General features: G+C 37.7%; 1 protein-coding gene across 3 annotated transcripts in view; it reads right to left on the bottom strand.

The window, feature by feature from the left end:
• EEF1AKMT1 (EEF1A lysine methyltransferase 1) overlaps positions 1-22428 on the bottom strand; it is a 395301-nt gene that overhangs the window by 80600 nt on the left and 292273 nt on the right. For all 3 annotated transcript variants that reach the window (XM_044073187.1, XM_044073189.1, XM_044073188.1), the window contains exon 4: positions 350-630. In XM_044073187.1, the coding sequence (XP_043929122.1) occupies positions 350-630 (281 nt within the window). The remainder of the gene's footprint in view (positions 1-349; positions 631-22428) is intronic.

Raw genomic sequence — 22428 nt, 5'->3', positions numbered from 1 at the left:
AAGATGCTATGAGCACAACTGGCCCCAAACACCAAATGTATTATGTATGAATTAACGAACAGCAGTGTGTGCATGTGTGTGGGGAAGGAGATTCCTTCTAGTTTAGAATGTTGAATGAAATGATACCAAAATGTCTTACCCATCTTTCTTCCCTAATATTTAAAGAAATATACTGAGATTTATGAGAAGCTTCATGTCCAAGTAAAGAAATGCTTTGTAGCTACTAATTTAAGATCAAGGGAGAAAATAAAAAATAAAAAAACAACAGCTCAGTGTTGATGATTACATCTGTAACATCCTAAATAAACATATATTTGTATTTATAGATGCATAAAGATAGTATCTTTACCTGTACAAAGTAAAATCTTTCCTTTTGTCAAGTACTTGATGGTCTCTGCTGTTTTTCTAAGGCACTCTTCAGACAAATATGGAGGATCAGCAATCACTAAATCAAAACTCTTGACCTTTAGGTTTTCTGGGAGATTTAAAGGCTTGTTATAGTCGTAGAATACAAATTCTTCTCCAAAGACAGAAAACCGTTGATCATATTCCAATAAGCACACAGTAAAGTCTTCGGTTTGTAATTCTTTCATCTTCTGGTACACACTTGGTGCACTAATGCAAGCTATCCTTGAACAAAACAGTATGAGACATTAGAAACACAAACACGCATCTAAACTAGTACTGAATATTTTCTGATAATGTAGATAACTTATTAACTGTACATTTCTAGAAATGTAGCCCCAGATATGGACTTTTCAAATTATCTGATTCTGAACAAATCATCACTTAAAACACTGTTGCATGAGATACTCACCAAGATAGTACAGAGGGTGCCACTACATTAATGTTTGCCTCTATAGTGAACTGTAGACTTGGGGCAGGTTCTTCACTCAGCTGTGCACCAGGGTCCATCTGTACAATACCAACACTCACAAGCACAGTCTGCTCTAAATATGGACGTCAGAACTGTTAACTTCCCTGGGGGGGGATGCTGGCCAGGATGAGACTAGGATAGCAGCACTTTTCTTCTGTTCTGCTACTACATATATTTCTGACAGGAAATTTTATTTCTAAATAATCCTAAACAACTCAAGTGAATTATGATAAACATTGGTGTCCTAAAGGATTACATCAAAAACATTTCTTAAAATTACACTATCTTCCTGTCAAAATCTGCAAGAGAAAATTTCTTCACTTTATCCAGCACCATGAGTTATACAAAGGCAGCACCTCAAGACTCTGTGTTCAAAAAAACAGCTTCTGTCATTACTAATATTCAAGAACTGTCTTTTAAAATAGACAGATGGACACCAAAAGAGATGACTTTAAGAAAAAAGTACAGTTTTGAACCTACCATAAATGTAGATGTTCGAAGATCCACATTGCTGCAGTCCTTACATATGGGTAGTCCGCTGTCCTCGGTCGGCCCGAATACCAAAGTATTAGGCTGACGTCGGTCATGGGCGCTCAGATCTGACATCAGAGCGTCAGGGTATAAAAGCGCATGACCGACGTCATATCCTCAGTCTTTTCTTGCCCCAGATGTCAGAAGGCCCTAAAAAGAAAGGCCACAGCCCAAAAACAGGATACCTCCCAAAAACATGCCCAACAACAACCATCACCCAAACCATATAACCATGCCAAACTACAGAGGGAAGGAGGGAGGGTAATTGGACTGCAGCAATGTGGATCTTCGAACATCTACATTTATGGTAGGTACAAAACTGTACTATGTTCTTCATCTCACATTGCTGCAGTCCTTACATATGGGTAGAATCCCAAAGCAGAGGTAAAGGGAGGATGGCAAAATCATAAAGCATTAGGGGCTGCTAAAATGCCCTGTAATATTGCAGTGGCAAATCCAGCCCTAGACTTAGAATAAAGAGGAAGGTGGTAATGCTTGGAAAAAGTATGTACTGAACTCCAAGTGGCTGCTTCCAAAATATCTTTTGCAGCTACCCCCCTTAGAAAGGCAGTAGAAGTGGCAGTAGCTCTAGTAGAATGAGGTCCGATTCCAGCTGGAATCTCCTTACCATGATGGGAATAACACAAAGAAATACAAAACCCAATCCATTTAGAAATAGTTTGTTTTGAAACAGGTTTCCCCTGAGAACCCAAAGCAAAAGAAACAAACAACTGCTGAGACTGCCTGAACCCCTTGGTTCTGCTCAAATAATAACGTAACTGCCTGTGAATATCCAAAGTATGCAAAATCTTCTCCCCTTTATTTTGGGGGTTTGCATAAAAAGTAGGCAAATGAATAGTTTGGTTCAAGGCCACACTAGAAACCACTTTAGGCATAAAGGAAGGATTAGTACGCAAAGATACCCTATCCTTATGAAAAATCAGGAAAGGTTCCACTGCCATAAGGGCCTGTAATTCAGAAACCCTTCTTGCAGAGGTAATGGCCAACAAAAAAGCAGTCTTCCATGATAAATACTTTAACTCGGCAGTAGCTGCAGGCTCAAAAGGTTGTAGAGTAAGCTTTTCCAACACAAAATTGAGATCCCAAGCAGGAGTAGGAGCTCTACGTGGGGGTCTTATGTTCTTTGCCCCTCTAAGAAATTGCTTAAACAAAGGATGGGAAAATAAAGGAGGGTCACAGTCATAGTGAGCAGAAATGGCTGCAGCATGAACCTTTATCGAGGAGAAAGACAAACCCTTGTCCAATAACTCAGTAAGATATTGAAGAGAAACACTTAAATCAGGCTTGGAAACATCAAAGTCCTTCGCTTTGCTCCAAAGAAAAATCTCCTCCATTTATCAGCGTAAACTTTCCTTGTACTAGGCCTTCTGGCCTCCAAAATAACATTCAAAACTTGTTGTGGAAGCTGAGACCCTCCAGGGTCTAAAACAGAATATGCCAGGCTGTGAGATGCAGAGACTGAATCTTGACATTGAGGAAGTGATTGCCCTCCTGAGACAAAGATGCGGAATCAAAGGCAGAGGCCATGGAGGCTCCCGTACCAAACTCCTCAGTAGTGGGTACCAGTGCTGTCGAGGCCAATCCGGCTATCAGAATCATGGATGGCTTGTCTATTCTGGCCTTCAGGAGTACCTTGGGAATGAGAGGCAGAGGTGGAAAGGCATAGACATGAAGATTGCTCCAACTGAATGATAGAGCATCCACCTTCCAAGCTGTGGGATGAAACATTTTTGTGCAAAACTTTGGCAACTGGTAATTTAGTGGAGAAGCGAACAGATCTATGTCTGGAGTCCCCATAACACTGTCAACTTTTGAAACACATGAGGATCCAGTTTCCACTCGTGAGGATCCACAATTTGTCTGCTCAACACATCCGCTAAGGAGTTCTGTGCTCCTGGTAGAAACCTTGCCTGAAGATTGAGGTGTAAACTGAGAGCAGTCTCCCACAAAATCATCGCTTGCCTGCAAAGAGGGTAAGAATGGGTTCCCCTTGCTTGTTGATGTACCACATGACAGTAGTGTTGTCTGTTTGAATCAACACCTGTCCTGGGTGAAGTAAATCCTTGAAAGCCATCAATGCAAATTGGACTGCTAACATCTCCTTCAAGTTGATATGCAAATGTTGAAGTCTGACAGGCCACGTGTCTTGCACCCATTTTCCATTGAGGTGTGCTCCCCAAGCCTTGTCCGAGGCATCTGTCGTTAGAATCTGACTCGCCTCTGGTCGGGTCACAGAGAGTCCCTTGTTTAGGTGACATTCCTGAGCCCACCACAAAAATTCTTTCTGAATGCAAGGTATTATCTGAATGACAGTGTCTAGATCTTGGCAGTGTTGTGTCCATACATTTTTGAGATACCATTGAAGCTTCCTCATATGCAGTTTGGCATTGGGAAGCACCAGAATACAAGATGCCAGGAACCCCAAGGCTTGAAGGACTGTCCTTGCAGTCAGCCTGGACTGTAGAGACATATGATGGAAATAAAGAGAAAGGCTTCTTTGTTTGTCCGGGGTCAAAAAGGCCATCTAGGAAGCTGTATTCAGTCTCACACCCAGAAAGCACATGTCCTGAGAGGGTACTAGACTGGACTTTGTTTCGTTCACAGAATACCCTAGGCATCTTAACACTACCATCACATACTGTAGATGATGCAGAAGTTTGTCTTTGTGTTGTGCAATAATCAGGCAATCGTCCAAATAAGGATAAATCTGTATTCCTCTTAACCTGAAAAAGGCTATCACTGGAGCCAGAACCTTTGTGAACACTCTGGCTGCAGTAGATAAGCCAAAGGGCAATGCAGAGAACTGATAATGTAAATTTCCAGCCCGAAAACGCAGGTACCTCCTGCAACTGGGCCTGATAGGAACATGAAGATAAGCCTCTTTGAGATCCAGAGTTACCATCCAGTGATCTTTTCCCAACAGAGGTAAAAGCTGTTGTAACGTTAGCATTTTGAACTTTGGAATGTCCAGATAAGTGTGAGGATAGATAAATCCAAAATTGGTCTCCACGTGTTCCCTTTCTTTGGTACTAGAAACAGGCGAGAGTAAAATCCTAGTCCCACTTCTGACAGAGGAACTGGCTGTATAGCTCCTATTTGAAGAAGTAAAGAAATCTGCTTGTGAGCCTCTATCCTTTGCCGAGGAGGAACGTCTGGCATGCCTTTGAAAGGAGGCAATGTATGGAAATAGAACTTGTTGCCTCGGTTTATAATGTCCAATACCCATTTGTCCTGGGTGACTAAAAGCCAGTTTTTCTTGAAGAGTGCTAACTTTCCTCCCAAAGGAGCTGCCAGGGAAGAAGAATCTGGCAGCTGAAAATGCAGGTCATTGGGCCTGTTTACGAAAGGACTGGCCCCTGCCCTCACCTGCAGATTGTGCAGGTGAACTCCAAGTTCTAGGCCTGAATGTACTGTGAGCTCTGCCCCTGCCACGTCTAGATCTACCCCTAGACTGAGAATCAGAAGAAGGGTAGGTCCACCCCTTAGTAGGCCAATTTCTACTAAACTTTGGAGGTTGCACCTGCAAAAAATCTTTAACAGTCTGCATGGACTTAGCCTTGTCTTCCATTTTCTTCAAAACCGACTCCACAGGGGGACCAAACAAAACTTCAGACTGTAAAGGGCATCCAGAATTCTAGTTTTAACATGCTCGGACAAATTCTGATCCTTAAGCCAGGCGTGCCTACGAAGAACTGAACCAGTGGCAGCCACCCTAGAAGAGGCCTGTACAGCATCAAAACCACACTGCAAAGAATGCTTACCCACCTGTTCAGAGACATGTACTAAATCCTGCAATTCTTTACACTCTATGCCCTCTGCCAAAGCATCCACTTTAGATTTTAGCTGAGAAAGGAGGAAATTCTGATATTTCAACATATGAAACTGGCAATTTAAAGCCCTCATTGCTAAAGTAGAAGAGGTATACACCTTCTTACCCCATCTATCCAAAGCTCTAGCTTCCTTATCTAGAGGAACCGGATTCTTTACAACAGAAGCTCTAACACCCTTAGGCCCCTGACTAATAGTTTCTGGGTCCGCCCTAGGACTCTTATACAGATATTTATGAGCCTCAGGCACCCTGTAATACCTGTCCGGTTTAACTGGCAGGAGGCAAAGAATCTGGATTAAGGGAAGCCTCCGAGAAAACATCTTGAACAACATCCAAAACAGGAGGTATAGCCAAGGGTCTATGCTGTGGTAAAACAAGAATTCCCTAAGCCTCTTCCGTGAATCAGAGAAATCCTGTCCTTCCCACTTAAAATGCTCCCTCATGGAATGCAGAGTTTCTGAAAATGAAAAATCCTCTGGAGGAGAAGCAGAAGGAGTGGAATCCTCTGCATCAGAATCTGAATAAGGGGAAAATCTTGAATATCTTCAGCAGAAGAGTCTGAGTCATCTGAGGCCTGATCCAAACTTTCCAACTCTGGCTCCACCCTGGGCCTCTTATCAGGAGGGGGCATAGAACCTCTAATTAAAGTAATCAAATCTTCTGCCATTTTAAGCATGTGCTTTTAGACACAGACCCTGAAGTACCTGGAGGGACACCAGAGGAAGGCAAAACAGACCTGCCCTTAGAAGAAGCCTTAGAAATAGTAGCAGAAGGCCTAACCACCTTAGGCATAGAAGGGAGAACAGTAACCTGAGAGGCCCCTTCAGCTTGACCTGACTCCTGTGAGGCCACATCCTGCAAAATCAAAGTTTCCCCCTGTGACTCAACAGAAACTTCAGCCGGATCCACCTGCTCCACTGTAGTTTCTGCAGGACCCGGCGTCCGAACGGACGAATCAACCTGTCTAGGTTTCAAGGATTTGTCTTTGCGCTTCTTAGGAAGCGGGCGGCGGAGGATCCGACGGCATATTATAATTACACCGCTTACCAAAGACTAACCTAACACAATCTAACCTTCTTTTTATAGTGCGCTTATTAAACCTAGCACAAAACCGACACCGACTACGCCGTGGTCCGGTCCCAAACAAGGAATGCAAAGAGAGTGATAATCCCTATGCGGTATCTGTTTCCCACAAGAAATACAATTATTCACTTTTTCTGACATCCGGAATTAACTGAGGCAAGAAAAACAAAAATATTCCCCAACGGGGTACTTAGCCCAACTTGGTTTCGGTCTGAAACTCAGAATACGAAAATTTCAGAACGCCGAACGGCACTTGCAACGCTGCTTCTGCATCGGACCATGCGGCAAAGAAGACTGAGGATATGACGTCGGTCATGCGCTTTTATACCCTGACGCTCTGATGTCAGATCTGAGCGCCCATGACCGACGTCAGCCTAATACTTTGGTATTCGGGCCGACCGAGGACAGCGGACTACCCATATGTAAGGACTGCAGCAATGTGAGATGAAGAACATCTGCTCCAAACAAATTACAGAGAAACCAGATTTCCGGCACTGAAGTCACATTGAATGATATAGAAAGAAGACTAAGTGAAGGGGAGAACAATAACTGATACCTGTTAAAAGAGAACAACACCTTATTAGCCAAAACAGAGGACCTTGAGAACAAGTCCCATAGGAACAACATTCGCATTTTTGGACTACCGGAAGGAAACAATATGGTTAACTTCTTGTCTACCTGGCTCCCTAAAACTTTACATTTGCCTGAAGCTCTCTCTTTTGGTATAGAGAGAGCACACAGGTATCTAGTTAATCCTGCATCAAAGTCCAGTACTTCCCCGAGATCCATTGTGATTAAATTTATTTCATCTCAGGATAAAGAACTGGTACTCAAAACTGCCTGGTCTAAGTTACCAGAAGGAAATATTATTCATTTTGATAATGACTATTCAGCAACAGTGATGTCTAAAAGGAAGCAATTCCTTCCCCTTACAAGAGAACTTAAGGACAAGCAGATAAAAGTACTGTTCCCAGCCAGGCTGAGGATTTTCCTTTCTAATGGGGTTACATTATTCAAAGATCTTGACATTGCATTGTCATATCTGATTAATAACGCTTACACAGCTAGGTGGAAACAGTTTTGGGAAATCCTTTTATAAATTCTAAACATAATAGATATTCTAATAACTATCTCATACTAAATAACAATCTACATTGGTTATTAAACGATTACTTTACAGGAAAAAAATCAAGAAACAAGTGACTCCTATTTCATGTCTACTATGTTAAAACACTTTTAAAAAGAATTATATATAGAAACCTGCCATATAAAGCATTGATCTTCTTATATTTCCTATAGCATAAATTCAAAATAACACCTCCACCTCAAAGTTACAAATAAAGGTAACATTTAAAGAGAAAAATCTGCTATACTAGTTTCAATTAATGAAAGGTGAAAAGCTACATTCTGTTGATTATATTAAGAACAAATATAATTTATTTAAAGATGTGGCTAGATGTACAATCCGGCAGACAACATGTAGAAGGGGAAATTAAGTTAATGCAACCAAGCATAACCGGTCATATCCCAAAATTAATTGAATATCAAATACTCTTAATGCATCAAAACACATTTGGACAGGGTCTCTTATCCAAATTATATAGAGTTGTGAGGAGAGATACAAAAAGTTGCAATGACAATTACTGGAACTATTTTACCAAAATTAATAATAGACCTCTGAGTGAAGAAGATAAAAACATGTATTTGAATATCTTCTAAATTTACAACTTCATCTCTTCGACGGAATGTTTTTACTTAGAAACTGTTGCACAGATCTTCAGACCACATGAAACTGAATTAATCTTCAAGCAGAAATAAGTTTGTATAAGATGTTAACAAGAACTTAAAAGTGGATTGGCAACACATGTTTTTTGACTGTACTGTCTTAACATCTTATTGGAACAACAATGTCTTTTTACAGTGTTTTTTGAGATAAATTTGTTTTATTTAAGTCACTAATCCTTTTTAACACTGTAACTGTTAAAAAATGAAATACTGCTTTTTGTGGTCTATACTATCTATAGCAAGAAAGGTTATAACTCAGAAGTGGAAGAACAAATCTACACCCTCCTTCAAAGAATTTATAAATACTGCAACCAAAGTCTGTCAGATGGAAATCATTACAATTAAGTCAAGAACAACCAGAATAACTTCATGCTACAAGTAAAAATAACTGCATTTTAGAGTTAATGTAATGTATAATAACTTGAATGACGATAATTAAAGGACACTCCTGCAAATAGCTAGTTTCTTTCTTGTGTGTGAGGTTTAGTTGAATTTTTTTTTCCATTTATTATGTTCACAAATCTCTGACTATAAATATTGATGTGATTATTTTACAAACTGAAAAATCTAATAAAAGCTTACCGGTAAATTCCATTACTGGCCAATAACCTTATCAAATCTTAGAACGTAAGACCTATGCCTAAAGGGAAGAATTACATATCTTTACTGGAAGCATAACAAAAAAAATGAAGCCACTAACTACAGTATCAGCATGACCATCCTGAATCTCATGTCACTGATGGAAATGAAGACAATGAATGAAACACCTGCTGAAAAAAATCTGCATTAAAGAGCTACTATAGGATTGAGTATCTCACATGACTGCACTGTCATACCTCAAGAAAGGTTCTTACAGTACATACCGGTTTACTATCACATATTCGTTCATCTTTTAGATGAACGCAATATGTGTGAAAACCACTTAGCAGAACTGGTAGGGCAATCACCACAATTTCGACGCTGACAAGAGCGAATGGCCACTGTTGTCAGCTCTAACATTGCGGTGCAGATTAAACTATAGTGGGAATGGGGACATGTACCCTTACCCTCACTGTAGTGTGATCTCGGAGTTTGTATATATAAGTAGGGGGGGTCATATGGGGGGTGCAGGGGGGCTTGCCCTCCTGCAAACAGTGCTGGTAGATTTGGGCAGATGTGAGCATTTCAGCAAAGTCGACATTCGACATTGCTGAAATGCTCTGTTCACTATTTTGGTTGGTCGGTGTTGCGATTTCCAAACATTTGTGTCAGCAATTGTCACATTCGTCTAAATGATGATCGAACATGTGATAGTAAACCGGACGTACCATTATATAAACCAGTTGTCAAGTATGCACTGTACACACAACAGGTAAACACATTACAATATCCCTTTCTGAACCCTACTTTGATTAATAAACACAAATTTATTTTGTGTGTTGCAGTCTCGGAAAGAAGTGTACAAGAAATGTATGAACAACTTAATTTATAAGCCTCAGGCTCATTGAACAATACATACTCCCTTTTCAGCCTTTAAACATTAAAAAGGCTATATATTTATACACTTAAAAATAATTAATAAATAAATGCATAAAGGCACTTGTCTTACATCTGGATGACTGTAAACTGCTGAGTTCAAACTTACCTAAAGGGAATCACTGACATTGCCATTTCTTTGAGTGCCATTAGCTATGGAAAGTTTTGGGGCTTTTCTTTTTTTCTCCACATTTCTGCAGCCATACTGTGATTATATATATATATATATATATATATATATATATATATATATATATATATATATATATATATATATAGTGGCTGAATTTTTTACCAGTTTGTTGCATTTAGTTGAGGTTTCAAAATATTTTATGTAAATGATAAGTTTATGAACTTTGCAAGGAGAATATCATATGCAAATAAATCCTGATGCTATGCCAATAATATATGCTTCTCAAAAATATCAGAAGTTCTCAGTAGTATAAGTGAGTCAGAAATTAAGTAAAGAAAAAGCACAGCAAACTGAACAGTTCAATACTGTAGTTCTATAGCTACTGTTATAAGGTAAGATATGATTCATATCTGTACTGATACACAAGATCTGACACAAATCATTAAAATGGAATATTGTCCATTACAGTTGAGGAAAAAGTTTCAACAAAGTCAAATGTAAAGCTATTTTCAGTACAATATATAAACTAGAGTTTCTAGTAGATAAAGCTAGACAAAGCAAATAGTATGCTATTAACACACCATTAGAAAGCTACACATTCCATAGACTTCTGTTTGCTGTTTTATTAGCACCACAAGTATTTCAAGGAACTGTTGCATAGGTAACTGAAGGCATGTAAGGTGTTCGAACTACCAACAGTAGTCTAAGGATGTTTGTTCCAAGATGGCTGCATACTGATCAACAGTTTAACTTCAGCTCTCCCAGCGTGAAAACAGAAACTCAGAAACAGCCAGAGATACTGTCAGTTTGAGTAAAATTCAGTTATGGGCTAGTAAATACACCACCTGGGTGACTGCAAAGAAGAAACTATGAGAGCCTGAAAGAAAATCAACTAGAAAATGTGAAGAAAAAACATTGACTGGGAAGAATCCTGCACCTGTTGAGCAAAAAGCAGTTCAAGCTCCAGCTTTGATGCAAAACATCGCTTCCAGTAATTTAAATAATTTTTTAAATAAATCAAATGTGCTCAGAGATGATTAAACTAAACAAAACACTGAAGGTGTACATAAACTCAAATAAAAGGCTGGAAAAATGAAAGAAGCTTTAAACAGATATTCAGATGAGCAGATAAAACTGCAAAAATCAGAGGACGAAATAAAGAAACGGCTGTCTTGAGTATGAGACTGTTTACTATCAAAATCTAGAACGTCAAAACACATTTTGTACACAAACAACGAAAAAAAATTCAGAATTCCTGAATACCAATTAGGCAAAAATGTCAATTTGAAATGATCAAACCAATGGCTTTGGCATTTCCGAAAGTTTACCTGCTGACACTTACCTGCGTGCTTCCCAGCAGTAGGAACATATGAAGTACAGTACTGCACATCATTTTAATTCAAGTTTTTGCAAAAGGAGCAAGCCCCCCCTTGCACTCCCCATGTGGAGGTCTGTGTCTCCCACACCCCCTGCAAATTATATATTCCTAGTCCGAGATCGCACTACAGTAAGAAAAAAGGTAAATTTCCCAACCTGCACTGTACTGCAATCTCTAGTCATAACGTCGACCTCATATGAGTGAATACACATTCACTAAAGGACATTTGTAGAATTGCAGTTTGGCAATACGGGAATCAGCCAACACACATTCTGCATGCCTGTGTTTGCCTAACTGCACTTCTACATTTTGATAATAAACTGTATGAGACTGATCAAGAAGAAATGTTTCAAAAAATGGTAAAATTAGAGGACACAGCACATAGGGAAAATCAGTGATTTTCTGCTGTACCAAAGAAACTGAAAGAAGCAGTATTAATTTTATGAAAGCACAAATAAGCAATTGGACTGGTATTCCACAGCATGAACTGTTAATTGAAAGGGTGCACCATGTATATTCTCCAACTATGGCAATGAGAAAGCAGCCAAGACCTTTATTAGTAAAGATGGAACCCTACAAGCAGAAAGAGTTGATCCTGACAAAACTGTGGCAAAAGGGCAAAACATTAAAAGTTGAAAACAGTAGAGTGTTTGTGGAAAATGATTATTCACTATACACTAGACAGATGAGAAATAAATGTACTCCAGTAATCAGGGAATGTTTAAAGGTAGCTGTGAGATTCAAACTGCTATATCCAGCTGTCTTCAGAATATTTTTCCTGGAGGATCGAAATCATTGATGCAGAATAGGCTAAGGAGAAAATGCAAATGTTTGTCCAACAAAAACTGAGCCATCAAGCAGAAAGGAATTCTGCTTCCCATTCTTCTGATAATAAAGCACGTTGCAATACTTTGCCAGTGAAATGTTTTCCACTGTTCCAAAGGAAAATGCTTGAAAGACGGAGAAAAGCACAGGAGTTGAGCAGAAAAATCAGGACTACCATAGAACTGAACCAGAATCTGGAGTTGGGAGATGGAGATGAACAAGAAGACGACCAGCAATATGGAAATGGTGAATAAATATGAGACTGCAAAGCATTAATCACATTTGTGAAGTACGGCTGTATAAGAAAATGTGGACAGAGTGGGCTTTTGTTGACTCTGTTAAACTTTTGAGGAACTGAAAAGCATTTGCCTCACTTCATGTCATTAATCTTTGGAAGGACTCTGAGGGGAGGGGATAAGGATGGAAAAAGGTAACTGCAAATAAAACAATTTATTTTCTTAACATAGAAGATCATAAAAATAATCAATAATGACACAGGAAACCTCCAAACACTGGACTCAACCCAATTTGGTTTTGTCAAGGGTAGAGAATATGACACAATACCACACTTGGGTACTGTTGATAAACTCAAGAGGTTAGGTATAAACCATTATGTCAGCCAGTGGATAGCAAGCTGGTGCACAAACATGGCCCAAAAAGTTAGAATTGGGGAGTCCACCTCTACAAAGAAGCCAGATAAAAGTGGAGCCCCTCAATGATCAGTCCTGGGACCACTCCTTTTTGGCATTTACTTCACTGAAATTAAGGCCAGTGTCAAGGGCCTCTGGCTGATCAAATCTGCAGGCAATTGCAAATTAGAAGTCACAGAATTCCCAAATGACACTAATGTTCTCCAGGAGGGGTTGACACAGACAACTTGTGTCAGAGCCATGGATTAAAACTAAATGTCGAGAAATGCATAATAGTGTCCTTCAGGAAGTCATCCACCCTGGGTAACTACATATTGACAACACACCCCTAAAATCTGACTCAGTAGTAAGGGACTTGGGGACACATATAAATAATAATCTAGCCTTTTACCATCACATATCTGCATCAGTGAGGAAATCATTCTATGTTGTGCAAGTTATAAACAAAGGTATGGCTTCTAGGTTCAAAGAGGTAATTGTTCCACTGTATTCAGCATTCATCAGACCAACCATCGAGTATATTGCCCCCTTTGGTATGTACCTAACCAGGTATATCCAACAGTTGGAATATCCACACATGTTCATCATTAAAAGAATATAGAGCATAAGTAACCTATCCTATGCAGACAACCTCAAAGTCCTATTCCTGTATTCTGTCTCCTGCAAGAAACTGGCATACAAGGCATTGTCAGACCACACCCTGATGGACCTCCTGCATATCCACAAAACAAACAGAAACTGAATTACTAGTTCTAAGGACATACATCTTGCCTGTGATACAAAGAGGACCTGTTGGACAGACAGGTATTTATCCCAGGAACTACCCTGTCACAGGAACAGGCTCCCCATCCCAAGAAGCAGAGTTCCTCCCTAACCCAATGTAAGTGCAACTTGGACAACTGGACGGGGAACAGGAAATCCATTCCTGGATGGTTCCTATATTTTGAATGGACACAGGCAGACTGTAAGTGGCCCTTGATTGTAAATGTTTAATTTCCCAAGTCCCTGCTTACATTTACCATGGGTACCAGAACTTGTCAGAGAACTGAGATGCATGGCTAGGCTTAATAAGGCTCCTGTGCTCATTAGCCTAGTAGATACCTATGAACCTGTTCTGTTAGATTTACCTATGAACCTGTGAACAGTATTTGTATGAAACTTTTCAAAATATAAATTGCATATTGTATAGTAAAGTATTTTAATTATTTTTGTACAAGATAAAGTTATTAAAGTAAATAGCCTTTTTCTTCTTCTCTTTCTTTCTTTTTTGGACTTAAGAAATGTAGACATTATAGTGCAAAAGAAAAGAAAGGCTAAAAAAGCATGTTTATGTTAATAGGCTATAATCTTGGATTGCTGAGGTGGGGTGTAGATCATAATATATGCAGAGCTGATATGTTTTCTCTTACTTTTACATAGGTGAATGTCTGGATTAACTTGCCTTTCAGGCTGCAACAAAGGATTACATTTTTTTCCTCTTACTTTTTCATGGAGGCAAGCTGATAACAGGGCAATAAAAGACAGAACTCTGGTTTCTTCAAGGCTAAAAATTTATTTCTGAAAGCATGCAAGTAGTTTTCACATTGGGGGATAAAGATAAAAAACAGCAGGCACCACACCAATTAATGTAAGTAGAAGCACAGGCAATAACATGCGTCTTAACATGGATAGCCTCAATTTAGGTTAATTAGGGCCTGTGTTGGCAGCTATTTGGCAAAAATGTTCCTATTAGGAGGTTTAAGCCTTATTACTTGAAGATGTACATAGTTATTTGCATTAAGTTAACAGGTTATAGAGGTGTTCTGGAGGTTGTTTTTTTGTTTGTTTGTTTTGTTTTTTAAGAGTTTTTATTAAAACAAAAAGTCTTACACAATATGGCATATGTTTCAATGGTGATGATAAAAAAACTGTATAAAGAATTAACCTGCCAAACATTAATGGGTTCATATATAGCAAAAGCTGGAAACAGAAATTTAAAAACCTACCATATATAACAGGTAGGAATAATTACTTCTTACCATAATGGTGACACTTTCCATATTATCTTGGTATGTGAATAGTCTTACAGGTATACACAACAAGGAAATAATAATTAATTACATTAAGAACTGCAGAGTGCAAATAATACTGTTGCAAAAGACATGTTTGTAAAGCACTGAGCATGTGAATTTGATAAAGGATTTCAGGATTGATATTCTGCAGAATATCAGGGCCAAAGGAAAAGAGGAGCATTTATATTAATTGTTAGAGGAGCTCCAGTAGTGATAGAAGAGGTAAAAATAAGATAATAATGGCAGATTTGTCATAGTAAGGGATTACTGGCAAGGGATGACAACGACAATGACAATTGCATGTATTTATATTCCATATAAAACTGCTATTTTGGAGCTTAAACATTTTGGGGAGAAATAACCAGCTTTTGGCAAGGAATATTTCTTACAAGTGGGGACTAGAATTTGATTTGCAACAATGAGGATGTATCTGGGGGCCTAGAAGGGAAAATAAAACAAAAGAGGGTAAATTTCTGAAGAAATGTATGAACATATTTGGTATGCAATATGTGAATTCAGTAACAGGAGGAACTCAGAGAATTTACATATTATTCCCCAAGGTACAATAACTGGGCTAGACTTGACAGAAATATATTTCACAGGAACATGTCCATTTAACTAAGAACTTTGAACTATATCCAATAACTGTTTCAGATCATGCACCAATAATTACCAAGATAAAAATGCAGACTAATGAAGTAAAGATGAAACAATGGTTCTTTTCCATCCACCTGTTAAAAAGATAGGAATTTAAAGAATGGGTAATGGAAATCATCCAGGATTTATTAGGGAAGGCAGAAAGTACTCCAGATGTTATAGCTAGTGAGTGGGATAAAATGAAAATGGAGTTTAAAAATAGGGTAGAAATAAAATAAGACTTATTTAGAGGGGATAACAAAGGTTAAAGTATTACAAAATAAGGGGAATCTCACAGAGCAAAAAGGGGTACAACTGCAGAGGGCTAAATAGAAAATAAGGGAATACCTAGATAATATGCGTGAGTTTAAAAAGACTGCTGTTAAGCAACTGTTTTTTTGATAACTCCAGAGCACAAAAACTTTTGGCAAAATGACCTGGACAAGAAAAAGTAGAAAGGGATGTTGCCATACTTAGGGAACTTATAACAAGAAAAATAACCAGAAATCTTGTAGAGGTATTAGAGGTATTTCAGAAAATTTATGAAAATTTGTGTAAAGCAGAAAAGTAGGGAAATCAAGAAAAAGCACAAATGGAAATATTTATGGAGAACTTAAATATGCCAAGGTTAGAAGTAGGTGAGGCTCAACAGCAAACAGTTAAGACAGGAGGAGATGAAATAAAAATGGGGATGTATAACCAATCTGCAAGAAAGTCTCTAGGAACAGATGGTATTTCAGTGGAAGATTGGAAGCTAGGTGGGAAGAAAGTGATAAAGATTTGAAAAGTTTTATTTAACAGTATTTTAAAAGGAGGAGAGGCACTAACATCCTGGAAAAAATGTGATGGCTATAATACCGAAAGACCGTAAACACCCATCTGATCCAGCCTCATATAAGCCAATTTAAAACTGAAACTGTGATTATAAAATCCAGAAAATAAAAAAGTGAAGATCCAAACCACGACCAGGAACAACAGCATAAAATCTTTCTTTTATTGTGAGTGCTTTCGCAGCTACATGAGCTGCTTCATCAGACATAATTCACTTAACATTCCCTCTATATTTAAATACCAAACAACCAATAAAATGACAAAATTAATTGAGCATTTAAATACTCTATTTTCAATCAAGACACATTCAAACAATATTAGCACCAGAAGCAAATATATCAAACATCCCTATGGAATATACATATATATATATATATATTAAATAGGATGGCAAAAAAATTAGAAATAAATGATAAAAAATACAATTAAAATAAAAAATACACGAGATATATACATCACTTATCTAACCCAGCCACTTGGGATGCACAAGCCAGTGCATTTCTTTGTGTCGGTCCCAAGCCCGGATAAATGGGGAGGGTTGCGTCAGGAAGGGCATCCAGCGTAAAATTTTGCCAAATCATACATGCAGACAACAGTACAGACAAGAAATGGAAACAGTTGATCTGCTGTGGTGACCCCTAACGGGAGCAGCCGAAAGAAGAAGAAGAAGATATAAATCACTTATCTAAACATTTGTCTAGCCTGTAATTCAGGCGTAATGGAGATTTCATCATTCAACCCTCTCCATCTGGTGGCTCGCATTCTAATAATCCAATTTAGTTCAGATATTTCTGTTCAGTTCCTCAAATCACCCCCCCCCCGTTCACACAAACAAATGGCTTCAACTACCATGAATCTGAAATTCTGTGTAGGACCACTCTGTATAACATGTCTAGCAAGTGCATTTGTACTCATAGCATTATTTATCTTATAAATGTGTTCCCTTATCTGGTCTCTTAGTCTCCTATCGGTCTTGCCAATATAGAAAGATAAACATACCTGGCAATAAGCAAGGCATACCACATGGGATGAGTTACAATCAGCATCCACCTTAAACTCTAAGCATCTATGAGTATCTGGATGCATAAACTTGCTAGTGGTATCTAGATAAACACAGTAGTTACATTTAGAGCATGGATATGTACCAATAGTCGAAGGAATATCAGGCAAGGAATCAGTGGATTTGGGCTAGCACAGCAACCTTTTGAGTGTTTTTTTGTTTTTAAACATAAATCTAAGTGTCTGACCTACTACAGACCTAATATCTGGATCTACAAATAATATGTGTCAATTTCTCCTCATTACATTTTGCATTTGCCTAATGTTACTAGAGTAAGTAATGGGCATTCTTAGCATATTAGGTCCCTTGTCCCTACTGGAAATTTCACAGCGATTCTCAGAAAAATATGGTTTCTGTTGTTAACGCTTCATCAGTTTCTCAGTTCTTATAACCTCTTTCCTTGAATCTGGCCTTTAATAAATCTAACTCCTAGTGAAAACCTTCTTCACTAGCATTCAACCTACATGCTCGTAGGACCTGTCCCTTTATGACATTCTTAAATATATGTGTAGGATCCATACTCTGTCGTTGAAGGTATGTATTCCTGTAACATTCCTTCCTATACACTGTAGTGCCAATGTTGCCATCAAATCTCTTTTAAGATCTTTACATCAAGGAAATATATTTCATGGTAGGACCTATGTATAGTAAATTTCAGAAAAGGGGTGGTATTATTCATATAATTATGAAATGCCAATAATGAACTCTCATCACCACACCATATAGTAAAGAGGTCATCAACAAACCTTCAATAGAAGATGAGTTGTTTCACAAATGTAGTGTTCAGCACAAATTCATTCTCCCATGCGGCCATAATAATATTGGCGTAAGTACTGGCACTAGACATGCCCATAGCTAAGCCATCTTTCTGTCGATAGATGTTATGTTCAAACAGGAAAACATTATTGTCTAGTATCTCCATAATGAGACAAATCAAGTATACAAACTTTGCTTTATAGTGACTATTTTCAGTCAAATAGCCCTTTAACATAGTAATCCCAGTATTATTTGATATCACCATAAAGAGAGATTGTACATCAAATGTAACAAAGTAACAACCTCTAATATCACCATGTTCTCTAGTAAATTTATATAAATCACCTAAGAATTGTTTAGTATCCTTAAGGACATAATTATTCTTATCTAAAACTGGCCTTAGATGCTTTTCAACAAATATTGATAAGGGCTCAGTACACCAACCCCTGCCTGCCACAAATGGTCGCGGGGGGACATAACAGATCCTTGTGGATCTTCGGAAGCCCTTGTATTACAAGTATCAAAAGTTCATCCACCACAAAAAAATCTAAATAAATTAAAACTAATAGCACAACACATAAGGAAATCCAAAAGTGTATTATATAACCTTGTTACCATGAAATCAACTTGTTTTCTGGTCACTTTTTCATAAGTACTGACGTCATTTAACATCAGCACCATCGAATTACAATCAGAATTGCGGTCCATGATGACCACCAGACTGCCCTTATCGGCAGGCCTAATAGTAACAGAAATATCATTCTGCAGTGTCTTTAATGTTAAATTCTCATCACTGCTTAAATTTCTAAAACACTTTGTTGAATTGTTTAATGAAAAGACACACACCATCTCATCCTCACATACCTTCTCAAATGTCTCCAAAATAGAATTATTAACTGGAATATATGTGCTTCATCTACGAAAAGCATTAATGTTCTTATAATCACACACTGTGTTCCTATATTGTAATTTAAGCATTAAATTTCGTATAAATAATTTCAGTCAGTTCAGTCCTTCTTGCAGGTATAAAACTCATACTTTTCTGTAAAAGTCATTCTTCATGTAGGGATAATTTCCTTGATGAAATATTCCAAACTAAGGACTGTTTGTCGGCTGCCACATCTTCTTTAGTGTCCTGAAGTTGCAGGGAGAGACAATTAATTTCCAGTACTAGCATTGCCCATGGGATCACCCACTGTATTAAAGGCAGTGATAGTAGAAATTGCATTCAGATCAACCTCTATGGAAGTATTAGTGGTTTTCTTTCTCACTCCACCACCTACTCTATCCACAGCAGGCTGTATAACTTGTGTAACAGGAACGGTAACGGCTACAGCTTCTGATATTACAGGATCACATGTCTCAATTCTCCTTAAAGGTGACACTGGCTTTTCCTGTCTAGTTGTACCTTCATCCTCATTCCGTTTCTTAAACTTCAGCCAAGTGAACACATGCCCTAAGGCAAAATCAGTGTGATCCCCTTCTGATTTTTTATGTTTCTGATTCAGCAACTGCCCAAAAACACCAAAACGGACCAGCATGTAGGATGTAAATTGTAGATAATAGTTTATTGCTTCAATAAATCATTGTATCAGCAATGGTCAAAACCATGCTGAATAAGCAAACCGGTTTCGGCTAATGTTAGCCTTTCTCAATGCCACATATCCAAGAAAATAAGACATCACCATTGTGAGACCTACTTATAGTCCCTCTCTTAAAGAGATATTGCCCATTATAAATACATTATGCTAGCTAAATTCAAAATTTACACATAATTTACACATGATTCACCCCACATATTCAAAATTCCATTTTGTATTTAGACAAAAAAATAAATATATTGCCATTTAAATGTACATATGTATAATCCAAAATATTTAGGCGGACATAAACCTATATTCAAACTACTGATTTATATGTTAAATATAACAAATATGGCAAGTGTAACCCCAAACAAATAACCTGCCATTATGAATATATAACACAATATATATGAGGCTGAAATATGTGATTTATGTAAACATATAAGACCCACCCATAATGGGTATAAAGAATACATATAGCCTAATAAGTTGCAACATAAAAATAGAAATACACATGTGTTTACAACCTGTTAAATTGGTTCCAATGTATTCAATCCTGGTCCCCTCATAAATTAATGCCGAATTGAGGGCTTTGTCAAGTTTTTCATCAACTACCTCAGCAGGAAACTTACTATATAGCTCCGTTTGCAGACTACAGATAATGGAAGTCAACCTTTGTTCCTCCGGTTTAAAACAGTCTATCAACAACCTTAGGTAGATGAAAGTAAGATCTAAATTCAGTTCTTGCCATTTAATAAGTAATTCCTTATACACATCTCCGTGGGTGGGCACTTTTAACACCCGCAACCCTCGAGGTAAAACGCATAGGCTTAAACAAGCCTCAAAATGGTATCTCTGCATTTGTAACTTCTTTAATCTGAGCAGTTCATTTTCCAATTTCAACAAATCTTTTCTTAACAGAGTCTGATCATAGTCCTTCACTCCTTCAAAGTTTACAGGAGGTTGCACTTCAAGTAACAGGAGAGGGTTTTCATCTTCTCTAATAAAGTTTGAAAATCTCTCATAACATTTCTTATTTGTTTTAGTAATTATAACTGGATTATAGTCCCATTCAGGTACATCAAAACTTCCTTCTGCCATGGTCCAACACCGCTTGGAAAAATATTCACAAATCAAGTAATCAATCACAGCAGTTAGGATGAATGGTTCCCCTTAAAAAAAAAATCCAATATAGTCCAAAAAAAAAAAAAAGAAGTGGAGAGCCAAACCACGACCAGGACCACCAAAAAAACAATAAAACTACAAAATTCATTAAACTAAATTGGATTATTAGAATGCGAGCCACCAGAGGGAGAGGGGGTTGAATGACAAAATCTCCATTAAGCCTGTATTACAGGCTAGACAAATGCTTAGGTAAGTGTTGTATATATTTTGTGTACTTTTTATTTTACTGTATTCTTTTATCATTTCTTTCTAATTTTCATTAGTATGCGTCTTTTATATTTTTGCCATCCTATTTAATATATATATATATATATATATATATATATATATATATATATATATATATATATTTATTCCCCCCCCCCCATAGGGATGTTTGATATACCTGCTTCTTATGCTAATATTGTTTTAAGGTGTCTTGACTGAAAATTGGGTATTTAAATGCTCACTGAATTTTGTCATTCTATTGGTTGCTTGGTGTTTAAATATAGAGGGAATGTTAAGTGATTATGTCTGATGAAGCAGCTCATGTAGCTGTGAAACCGCTCACAATACAAGAAAGTTTTTATGATGCTGTTCCTGGTCGTCCTTTGGCTCTCCACTTTTCTTATTTTTTGGACAATATTGGATTTTTTTATTGAGGGGAACCATTCATCCTAACCACTGTGATTGGTTACTTGATTTGTGATTATAAAGTGTTGATGCCTACAATGGCTAAAAGAATGGCAACAGTGATGCCAAAATTGATAGATATGGACCAATGAGGTTTTCTGGGGAAGAGGCAAACATTTGACAATATTAATATAATAAGCAGAGGAATGCAGAGGAATGCAGAGTATAAGAAAATATTGTTGTTATTAATGGGTCTTGATGGAGAGAAAACATTTGACAGAATATGCTGGGTTTTTTATGAGTACAGCAATGGAAGTATTTGCATTTTGTGATAAAATAATGAGGTTAATTAAAAGGATACATGAAGGATCTGAGGCAAAAATCAAATTGGGAAGGTTCCTCTCTGATAACTTGTGTCTGAACAGAGGAATCAGGCAGGGCTGTCCTCTTTCCCCTTTATTTGTGTTATATTTACAACCATTAGTAAACGGAATAACGGACTCAGAAATCCAAGGATATAATTGGTATGGTAGTCAAGAAAAGTTGGCTTTATTTCAAATAATATTATTTTGTATCTGATGGAACCAGAAAAGGACATCTCAGTGTTGTGGAATATTTTGAGACAGTTCTTGTACCCACACATGAATTGGTCTAACAATACTATATTTATGGGGACCTGACAAAATGAAGTACTTAGGAGTATGCCTTAAAAAGATTTGGTTATGGCAGCTAAGGATATGTGGAAAGAGACTAAACAAGATAATATAAAAACTAAGGAAACTGGAAGCTGTTGCCTATGGATATGGATGGCAAGCACTAAAAATGTTTTTAATCCCTTTGGTTTTATGTGCAGGTCAGGCATATTTTTACCAACCAGATGAAAAGTTGTGGAGGGTAATTTATAAACAGTTGAAGGATTTTATTTGAGAGGGGAGGAGGGCAAGATTCAAGTGGGATAAGTTGATCCTCCCAATAGAACAAGATCATTTAGGATTACCTGATTTGAAGGGTATTTTACAGCTACAAAGTTAAGGCTCTAATATATAACAAGCAGAAATTTATAATTCAAAATGGGAAAGTGATGATG

This window comes from Protopterus annectens, chromosome 5.part1 (assembly GCF_019279795.1).
Source record: "Protopterus annectens isolate FY-2018-M chromosome 5.part1, PAN1.0, whole genome shotgun sequence".
Taxonomy (NCBI): Eukaryota; Metazoa; Chordata; order Ceratodontiformes; family Protopteridae; genus Protopterus; species Protopterus annectens.
The sequence above is the reverse complement of the archived record's forward strand: the minus strand, read 5'-3'. Positions and strand labels throughout refer to the sequence as shown.